The sequence below is a fragment of the Rhinopithecus bieti genome, unplaced genomic scaffold (genome assembly GCF_001698545.2).
Source record: "Rhinopithecus bieti isolate Rb0 unplaced genomic scaffold, ASM169854v2 scaffold_22042, whole genome shotgun sequence".
Lineage (NCBI taxonomy): Eukaryota > Metazoa > Chordata > Mammalia > Primates > Cercopithecidae > Rhinopithecus > Rhinopithecus bieti.
The window spans coordinates 255,249-266,669 of NW_016810459.1; the positions used below are offsets into that span (position 1 = coordinate 255,249).

The 11,421-nt window shown below is 39.2% G+C and overlaps 1 protein-coding gene across 1 annotated transcript in view; it reads right to left on the reverse strand.

Moving 5' to 3' along the window:
• Positions 1 to 185: 185 nt before the first annotated feature.
• The window catches only part of LOC108542158 (ubiquitin-associated protein 2-like), a 72,214-nt gene continuing 60,978 nt past the window's right edge, over positions 186 to 11,421 (reverse strand). The window contains exons 5-6 of the mRNA XM_017892042.1: positions 1,397 to 1,550; positions 186 to 202 (exon numbers count right to left, since the gene is read on the reverse strand). Coding sequence (XP_017747531.1) covers positions 186 to 202; positions 1,397 to 1,550 — 171 coding nt within the window. The remainder of the gene's footprint in view (positions 203 to 1,396; positions 1,551 to 11,421) is intronic.

Here is an 11,421-nt window from a genome sequence, read left to right on the forward strand (position 1 = left end):
AAAAAAAAAAAAAAAAAAAAAAGAGAAAAAGAAATCACATCTTCCTTATTCACATGAAAATTCTGAAAATAAATTTAAAAAAATATTGATTTTTCTTTCTTCTTTGTGGACTTGCTGTGAAGTTTTTGCTTCAAAAAAACTACCTCCATTATGCAACTACGTTAATATATCACAGAATTTGCTCGTTAGTTAGGTTCAAAGCCTGGAAAGGCACAGAATAGCAAAATAGTAATACCAAGGAAAACACTGAGTTCTTAGAAAAACTAAAGTGTTAGAATTGGGTTTTTCTAGAATACTAACCGGAAGATGCCAACTCGCAGTCTTTTCTTTTTCTCATCCCTATATTGGCATTAATAGCTCTACATAATACAGAAATTTTATAAATGATATTGGAATGACTTGCTCCCCTCACCTCTGTCAGAGGTTGACTCACATAAATTCCAGTGAGGCTTTCCTTGGCAACCCACTTATATTTGACAGACCTCTTCCCATAATTTGCATCTCTCTTTCTGCCTTTGTTTTTCCCTATAACATAATTTCTATATAACACCATTAAAATATATTAATATAAAATATTTTATCTTCTTTATTGTTACATCCCATTTGACCTTCTTTAAAATATAAGTTTTAGAAGGGCAAAGATTTTACCTATTTTATTCATTGCTGTATGCCTATAAAAGTATCTACTACATAGTAGATAATAAATATCGGTGGAATGTATGAGACAGCAAGAGTCTCTAGAGTGATATGTTAAATATTTACATTTTATTCTTTCATAACTTAGCTACACTGACACACTGCCAGAGCAGATAGGGTTGTTTTGCATAAACAGTGACAAAACCTAGAAAACCTAGGTCTAATGGAAATGAGACCTGCCTATGAGAAATCCTGCCTATTTAGCAACTTTTCTCTTAATCTAACTCTTGTCTATACCATGAATCTCTATAAATGGAGAAGAAAAAAACAGCTTTATCCACTGTAAGTAAATGACCCCTGGCCCCTTCTTTGCCACACACACACAATTCTAAAATTAATGAATGTGTCTGCCTTATAACAGAAGGCAGTCATAAGACACACTACACAACCACCTGCCTATAGCCCAGATCAATGTTGATATGAAACCACATGGGAGGCGCTTATGAAACTACTCAGGTGCCACTCATTTCTAGTGTTAATTATTAGAACAAATTCTGCATTGAGGAAACAAATTTATAAGCATGCTATGGACTAATCTTTCAGTTTTTCAGAATGTAAGGAAACTCCTAAGAAAAAATTTGAGAAAGCTGAGTGCAGTGGCTCATGCCTGTAATTCCAACACTTTGGGAGGCTGAGACAGAAGGGTCACTCGAGACGAAAGAAGAGAAGAGAAAAAACTGAGGAGAAAGTCTGTACTTACATTCTCTGGCACGATTGCCGCCTCTTCCTTTCCGGTTGTTGTTTCCACGTCCACGACTTGATTCTTTTTCGCTTTTCTTCTCTCTATTCTCTTTGTTTTCTGAATTTTCTTTTGCAAAATTCTTTTTCTTCCCCCCTACGGTCTCCCATGAAGTCTATCAGAGAGAACGGCTGTTAATCATTTATCATTCCAAGTGTGTATAATTATCAAGGGCACATGCATGTATCTTTCTTTTTTTATTATTATTATTTTTTTGAGACGGAGTCTCGCTCTGTCGCCCAGGCTGGAGTGCAGTGGTGTGATCTCTGCTCACTGCAAGCTCCGCCTCCCAGGTTTGCGCCATTCTCCTGCCTTAGCCTCCTGAGTAGCTGGGACTACAGGCGTCCACCACCATGCCCAGCTAATTTTTTGCATTTTTAGTGGAAACGGGGTTTCACTGTGTTAGCCACAATGGTCTCGATCTCCTGACCTTGTGATCCACCCTCCTCAGCCTCCCAAAGTGCTGGGATTACAGGCGTGGGCCACCGCGCCCAGCACATGCATGTATCTTTCAAATCTAACTACCCACAGCTTGCAGCTCACCTGCTTATCATTTAAATTCTTTCCATATAGTCCTACTTTCTTGACGATAAAGATAACAATCCTCTTGCTAAGCTCCTGTTGCTAAATAATTACAGCTATTAGCTGACCTGACAAAATACTGTACATTTTCCCAACATAGAGCCCTTTCCTATGCAAATTTAGGAATACAGTAAATGTCATTTCCCCAAGCTCCTATTCTACACCACCTCACTTATCTCTCTATTAGGCCTTAAATCTACGTATTAATTCAAAGACCACAAAATTACTTAGAATGATGCCCCAAAAGCTCCAGGAATACAACCTTGCCTGTTCCATTATTCAAACTAATTATCTAAAACAATTTAATGGCAGATAAGTAAAATTTTAGCTTGGTTTTGGTGGGCTTTTTAAAAATTTATAAAGTACTTAAAATTTTAATCTCCCAAGAATTCTTCTAGTGAGAAGTCAAATAATTTATATAACCTCCCTTCTCCACCTCTCCCCAAATGGTGATAACAAACCTAATCATATCATATATACACAAATTGCTGAGAAAAGAAAGATACTACATTCTTGACTATAAGTGGATATAAAAATTATCAAGCAAGGTAGTTACAGAGAAATCCTAAAATTAGCCCAATAGTTTCTATTTACTTATTCATAATCTGCCTTATTTCAGAAGGGATTTGAAATGACTCCATCCAAAATTAAGAGTAGTAACTATTTTATGCTTTTAAAATCTTATGGAGGCGCCCTGCCGATACGTAATATTTAAACACATTTATGGGGTACATGTAGTACTTTGCTACATGCAGAGAATACATAATTATCAAGTTGTGGTATTTAGGGTATCCGTTACCATAAGCATTTATCACTTCTATGTGTTGAGAACTTTTCAAGTCCTCACTTCTAGCTATTTTGAAGTGAAGCACTATTCACAATATTCACAAATATAGAGAATCAACCTAAGTGTTCATCAACAGATAAATGGATTTCAAAAAGTGATACATTTACATGTTGGAATACTATTCAGTCATAAAAGAATGAAATGATGTCCTCTGGAGCAACATGAATGGACCTGGAAGACATTGTATTAAATAAACCAGACACAGAAAGACAAATATCACACATACTCACTCACATGGGAGCTAAAAAAGTTATCTCATGCAGGTAGAGAGTGGAAAGATAGTTACCAGAGGCAGAGAAGGTGACATGTATAGAGGGTGGGGAATAAAGAGAGATTGGTGGATAGGTTAAAACACAGAAGGAATAAATTCTAGGCCGTGCTCGGTGGCTCATGCCTGTAATCCCACCACTTTGGGAGGATTAGGCGGGTGGATCACTTGAGGCCAGGAGTTTGAGACCAGACTGGCCAACATGGTAAAACCCCAAGTCTATCAACAATACAAAAATTAGCTGGGCATGGTGGCGTGCACCTGTAGTCCCAGATACTCAGGAGGGTAAGTGGAAGGATTGTTTGAGCCCAGGAGGTAGAGGTTGCAGTTAGCTGAGATGGTGCCACTGCACTCCAGCCTGGGTGACAGAGTAAGACCCTGTCCCAAAAAAAGGGAGTAAGTTCTAATGTTCAACAGTAAAGTAAGGTGACTACTTAACAATTACGTATTATACACTTCAAAATAGATGAAAGTGAAAACTACAGCAAAAAGACTACAACTCACTGAAGGCTCAAATGAACATAGCCTTTTTTAGCAATAAAGTTTTTTTAGAGTAAGGTTTTAAAAACCCTATTGCATTGTATTCCAAATGTAATACAATTATAATTTGTCAACGCTTTCGGTTAGAGCTTTAAGTTTTAAATTATTCATAGAAAGGGCTTTCTCAGCTCATCCAAAAACAACCCTTTGGTTTCTTCAAAACTACATAACACAAAATAGTTCATTTACAGGCATCAGTAAACAAATGATCAGATTTTAAGACGACCTGCCATTCTTTCAGAACACACTGCTATCCCTAGTGAGAGTCCAGCAAAGCAACTGCCTGCTTCTTCCTCCTAATTGAAAGCATTTTCTTCTCTCTTACTGTAGCTTACCTCTACCTCGGGCTCGCTTGCCACGATCTGAAGGTTTGTCCACTTGATTGCCATCAATTCCATTTTCTTCACCTCTAACTAGGGGAAAAGAGCAGAAAATCAAATTTCCATTTCCAAACCTCTTGTACGTAACCTTACCAAGCACCTATTAAAGGCAAAGAAGGAATGACAAACAGGCTACAATTTAAACAACGGGTTCAGAAACAGGAAAACAAAAACATAAGTGACTTAAAAACTGAATGAGGTCAGGCACAGTGGCTTACACTTGTAATTCTAGCACTCCTAATTTCCAGCTGAGGGGGGCAGATCTCTTGAGCCCAAGAGCTTGAGACCAGCCTGGGCGACATACAAAAGAAATACAAAAATTGGTCAGGCACAAAGACTCATACCTATAATCCCAGCACTTTGGGAGGCTGAGGCAGGCGGATCACTTGAGGCCAGGAGTTCGAGACCAGCCTGGCTAACACAAGGAAACCCCATCTCTACCGAAAAACATAAAAATTAGCCGGGTGTGGTGGCATGTACCTATAGTCCCAGCTACTCGAGAGGCTAAGGCAGGAGATTGCTTGGACCCAACAGGCAGAGGTTGCAGTGAGCCGAGATCTCCTCACTGCACTCCAGTTTGGGCAAGTGAGCAAGACTCTGTCTCAGCAAAAATACAACATACAAAATACAAAAAATATGAAAATTAGCCAGGCGTGGTTGTGATGGAGTGCAGCTAGTAGTCCCAGCTACTCAGGAGGCTGAGGTGGGAGGATCACCTGAGCCCAGGGAAGTCAAGGCTGCAGTGAGCTGTGATCACGCCACTGCACTTCAGCCTGAGTGGAAGAGTAAGACCTTGTCTCAAATAAAAGAAAAAAAAAAAAAAAAAAAAAAAGAGAAAAGAATCACATCTTCCTTATTCACTGAAATCTGAAAATAAATTTAAAAAAATATTGAGTTTTCTTTCTTCCTTTGTGGAACTTGCTGTGAATTTTTGCTTAAAAAACTATCCCCCCTACCTCCATTATGCATACTACGTTATATATCACAGATTTGCTCCGTTGTTTAGGTTTCAAAAGCTGGAAAGGCCACAGTAATAGCAAAATAGTAATACCAAGGAAACAACTGAGTTTAGAAAACTAAAGTGTTAGAATTGGGTTTTCCTAGAATACTCAACCGGGAGATGCCAACTCGATCTTTTTTTTCTCATCCTACTATTGGCATTAATAGCTCTACCATAAAAGAAATTTTATAAATGATTTGGAATGATTTGCTCCCCTCACCTCTGTCAGTAGTTGACTCACATAATTTCCAGGAGGCTTTCTTGGCAAACCAATTAATATTTGACAGACCTCTTACCCATAATTTGCATTCTCTTTCTGCCTTTGTTTTTTCCCTATAACGATGAATTCTTATATTAACACCATTAAAATATATTATATAAATATTTATCTTCTGTTATTGTTATTCCATTTGACTTCTTTAAAATAATAAGTTTTAGAAGGGAAGATTTTACCTATTTTATTCTGCTGTATGCCTATAAAAGTATCTTACTCATAGTAATAATAAATATCGGTGATATGTTGAGACGCAAATCTCAGAGTGATATGTTAAATTTTACATTTTGTATTCTTTCTAAACTTAGCTACACTGAACACTGCCAGAGCAAGTAGGGTTGTTTTGCATAAAAGTGACCAAAACCCTAAGAAAACCTATGTCTAATGGAAAATGAGACCTGCTATGAGAAATCCTGCCTATTTACCAACTTTTCTCTTAATCTAATCTGTCTATAACATGAATCTCATATGGAGAAGAAAACACTTTATCCACTGGAGTAAATGACCCCTGGCCCCTTCTTTGCCACACACACACAATTCTAAAATTAATGAATGTTCGCTGCCTTATAACAGAAGGCAGTCATAAGAACACTACACAACCACCTGCCTATAGCCCAGATCAATGTTGATATAAACCACATGGGAGGCGCTATGAAACTACTCAGGTGCCACTCTTTCTAGTGTTAATATTAGAAAAATTTGCATTGAGGCACAAATTTATAGTCTGCTATGGATATCTTTCAGTTTTTCAGAATGTAATGAATCTAAGAAAAAATTTGAGAAAGCTGAGTGCAGTGGTCATGCTGTATTCCAGACCTTTGGGAGGCTGAGAACAGAAGGGTCACTCGAGACGAAAGAAGAGAAAGAGAAAAACTGAGGAGAAGTCTGTATTTACATTCTCTGGCACGATTGCCGCCTCTTCCTTTCCGGTTGTTGTTTCCACGTCCGACTTGATTATTTTCGCTTTTCTTCTCTCTATTCTCTTGTTTTCTGAATTTTCTTTGCAAAATTCTTTTTCTTCCGCCACTACGGCTCCATGAAGTCTATCGAGAGAACGGCTGTTAATTCATTTATCATTCCAGTGTGTATAATATCAAGGGCACATGCATGTATCTTTCTTTTTTTTATTATTATTATTTTTTTGAGACGGAGTCTCGCTCTGTCGCCCAGGCTGAGTGCAGTGGTGTGATCTCGCTCACTGCAAGCTCCGCCTCCAGGTTTGCGCCATTTCCTGCCTTAGCCTCCTGGAGTAGCTGGACTACAAGGCGTCCACCCACCTGTCAGTAATTTTTTGCATTTTTAGTGGAAACGGGGTTTCCACTGTGTTTAGCACAATGGTCCTCGATCTCCTGACCTTGTGATCCACCCTCCTCAGCCCCCAAAAGTGCTGGGAATTAAGGCGTGGGCCACCGGCGCCCAGTCACATGCTGTATCTTTCAATCTAACTACCACAGCTTGCAGCTCACCTGCTTATCATTTAATTCTTTCATATAAGTTACTTTCTTGACGATAAGATACAATCTCTCTGCCTAAGCTCCTGTTGCTAAATAATTACAGCTATTAGCTGACCTGACAAATACTGTACTTTCCCAACATTGAGCCCTGTTTCCTAATGCAAATTTAGTGATACGTAAATGTCAGTTTCCCAAAGCTTCTATTCTACACACCTCACTTATTCTCTCTATTAGGCTTAAATCTAACGTTTAATTCAAAGACCACAAATTACTTAGATTATGCCCAAAGCTCCAGGATACAACTTTGCCGTTCATTATTCAAACTAATTTATCTAAACAATTAATGGCAGATAAGTAAAATTTTAGCTTGTTTTGGTGGCTTTAAAATTTATAAAGTACTTAAATTTTATCTCCCAAGAATTTTTCTAGTGAGAGTCAAATAATTTATATAACCTCCCTTCTCCACCTCTCCCCAAATGGTGATAACAACTATCATATCTAATATACACAATTTGCTGAGAAAAGAAAGATATCTACATTCTTGACTATAAGTGTATAAAAATATCAAGCAAGGGTTTAGGTTTTACAGAGAAACCTAAAATTAGCCCAATAGTTTCTGATTTACTTATTCCATAATCTGCCTTATTTCAAGAAGGGATTTGAAATGCTCCATCAAAATTAAGAGTATAACTATTTTATGCTTGTTTAAAAATTTATGGATGGCCGGGCGCGGTGGCTAAGCCTGTAATCCCAGCATTTGGGAAGGTCCGAGACGGGCGGTCATGAGGTCAGGAGATCAGACTATCTGTGCTAACACAGTGATAACCCGTCTCGTACTAAAAAATACAAAAATCTACCGGTCCGAGTGTGGCGGGCCCTGTATCCCAGCTTACTTCGTAGAGGCTGAGGCAGAAAGAATGGCGGCAAACCCGGGAGCGGAGCGTGCAGTGGAGCTGAGGTCTGGCCTGCCTCTACCCTGGGGCGATACAGCGAGACTCTGTCTCAAAAAAAAAAAAAAAAAAAAAAAATCTTAGGAAAACAAAAATTTGACATTGTATATCCAAACTAAACATTAGCACTGGAAATTAATAAACTACAGTTTGGGTGATAAGACGAATTATTTCCATAACAGTGGAAGCCAACTTCTAAACACTTTTTTGAAATGGAGTATCTGGTCTTCTGCAAAGTTCTGATGAACTCACATATTTAATTAGATATAAAATGGATATGAACAAGATATAAATTATTTTCCACCTCTAAGTTTTGATAATGAAGATTGAATATACTGACACCTGATAGTTAAGGTGAAACAATCAGGTATTATCATACAGTTCTGGTGAGCATGCATCTATTGTAACTCTTCTAGAAGGTTACTTAGCAATAGTACCTCAAAATTTTTATTTTTTTTGAGACAGAGTCTCACTCTGTCACCCAGACTGGAGTGCAACGGTGCGATCTCGGCTCACTGCAATCTCTACCTCCTGGGAACAAGCAATAACTCCTGTCTCAGCCTCCCGAGTAGCTGGAATTACAGGCATACACCACCACACTCAGTGAATTTTTGTAATTTTAGCAGAAACGGGGTTTCACCATGTTGGCCAGGCTGCTCTCAAACTCATGACGTCAGGTGATCCACCTACCTCGGCCTCCCAAAGTACTGGTATTACAGGCGAAAGCCACTGCGCTTGGCCTAGTACTCAAATTTTATTTGGTGCATACTCCTTCAACCCAGCAATTCTACTTCTAGGCCCTTATTCAAATAAAATAATGTGTCCAAGCACACTGGCTCACGCCTATAATCCCAGCACATTGGGAGTCCAAGGCAGGCAGATCACTTGAGGCCAGGAGTTGGAAACTATCCTGGCCAACATGGTGAAACTCCATCTCTACTAAAAATATAAAAATTAGCTGGGAGTGGTGGCAGGCACCTGTAATCGCAGCTACTCAGGAGTGTGAGGCAGGAGAATCACTTGAACCTGGAAGGCTTGATCCTAGGAGGTGGAGGCTGCAGTGAGCCAAGATCATATCACTTCTCTCCAGCCTGGGTGACAGAGCGAGACTCTGTCTCAATTACAATAACGTAATAATTGTTCAAACATTTATGTGCAGACAAAATGATCAACAGCATAAAAGGAGGGGAGGGGGATTCCCAAAATATCAAGTTCAGGAGACTAAGTAGTCTAGTGTATCCATAAAAGGAGCAGTATGCAGCCATTTTACCAGTTACATAGGTACATACAGAAAAAGGTCCTTGATAGAAAAAAAGAGCTATCAGCAAAGAGCATATAGAATTACATTTTTTAGTTCAAATAGAAGCCTATGTACTTACTGAAGGAAGTGGTATAAGTCATTATCTAAGTGAGGATGTTTAAGTTGATGTAATCTTTTATATTTTTCTGCAATTATTTTCTACTTGAACAATAAAGCCTATCTATGCCAGAGAAAATAATGCCCATACTGCACAAACTCAATTTATTATGTTTGCTAATATGAAAAGACAACTGTGTAAAACAGAATCCAGTCCTCTTAGGTTATAATACAAAAAGTAAATTCCAGAGGTCCTGGAAAAATCATCCCAGAAGAGTTGGCATAAAGTATATGTATACACAATGTATATCTTTACACAGCCTCGCCTAAAGGTACTCTATCTTTATAAAGGGGCCAACTGTCTTTGTAAAACACCTGAGAAACACTTTACCCCACTTCATATAGCAAATGATACCCTGGCCAGGCGCAGTGGCTCACACCTGTAATCCCAGTACTTTGGGAGCCCAAGGTGGGCAGATCATGAGGTCAGGAGTTCCAGACCAACCTGGCCAACATAGTGAAACTCCATCTTTACTAAACATACAAAAATTAGCAGCCAAGCGCAGTGGCTCATGCCTGTAATCCCAGCACTTTAGGAGGCTGAGGCGGGCAGATCACTTGAGGAATTCAAGACCAGCGTGACCAACATGGAGAAATCCCATCTCTACTAAAAATACAAAATTAGTCGGGCGTGGTGTTGCATGCCTGTGATCCCAGCTACTTGGGAGGCTGAAGTGGGAGAATCGCTTGAACCTGGGAGGCAGAAGGTTGCGGTGAGCCAAGATATTACACTCCAGCCTGGGCCACAAGAGCAAAACTCCATCTCAAAAAAAAAAAAAAAAAAATTAGCCAGGCATGGTGGCAGACGTCTGTAATCCCAGCTACTCAGGAGGCTGAGGCAGGAGAACTGCTTGAACCTGGGAGGCAGAGGTTGAGGTTGCAGTGAGCTGAGATCATGCCAATGCACTCCAGCCTGGGTGACAGAGCAAGACTCCATCTCAAAAAAATAAAAATAAAAAAAAGACACCCTCCTCATCCTGCTGCCACTCAAGCAAAGCCTTGGTTTATGAGATCTACAAAGACAACTTATTTGGGGGTGGCAAATAGGGAAAAGAACCTTTAAGAAGCAATCTTTACAATACCATAGTAACTACTAAAAAGATTACTGTGTATTTTGCAGAAGTCTGCAAAGCATGCACACATGCATACTTTGAAAAGTCAACCAAGTAATTATAGAGGATTTCCAAGAGAATTTCTGGCAACCTCTGTTATCGGTATTTTGCTAATTGTAGAATGGGTATGAAGAAAACGAGGAGAGGTCCTCCCAGCCACCACGTAATAATCAGAACAGCAGTCTTCAAAGCCAGCTAGTTCAAAAATTACTCTCCCACCACTTTGCCTTTGCCAAAACTACCAACACAACTTACTAAAACAGTAAGTACATTAATGCAAGAGACTAATACTTCAAAACAATTTTGTCACACCAACCAAACATGATGATGAAACAAAAAGTTCAGTACTTGTGTTCAATATCTTCCTTTGTGACAGATATACTTACGTAAGAAAACTTATCCTTAAAATATCACAGACGATTCCACTTAATACCTTTTCCAAGTAATAATTTTGTTTTAGAAGACTTTGGCACAGAGGAAGGTTAGAATCGTTTGCCTTCATGCTCTTGCTCCTAGCAACATCACAGTGTTTATATTCTGTCAACTCTACTCCAATTAACTCTTATCTCAGTCAAGGGAAGATAATCAAAGCCGTTCAGCCATGGGTGCTGCAGATGGCAACCAGGTAAGAGATGAGGCAAACAGTATGAGAGACAAGATGTACCAGAGAATGGTTCTCAACAAACCAGGGTTTCAAAGACTTCCTCCAGCCTGAGCAACATAGAAACACAGAGAGACCCTATCTCTACAAAATACAAAAATAATTAGCCAAGTGTAGTGGCATGTGCCTGTGGTCTCGGCTACTTGGCAGGCTGGAGGATGGCGTAAGCCTGGGAGGTCGAGGCTGCAGTGAACCATGATGGCACCACTCTACTCTAACCTGGGCAATGGAGTGAGACACTGTTTTAATAAAAAAAAAACCCAGAACACCAAACAACTAAAACAAAGACTTTCCCTCTACTTCTGTATTTCCCCCACAGCCCACTCAGCCCTGAACAAGTGTATTCTTTCACAACTATAGTCAGAACTTCATCTGCTATTTTCTTATCTTTGAAGAAAACAAGAAGTCAGATATAGCCCACACTATAAAATTGTTCAAGAGATAACCAAAGAGACGTTCACAAAAAATTCAGCTTTACTTTTTTTTTTTTTTTTTTTTTTT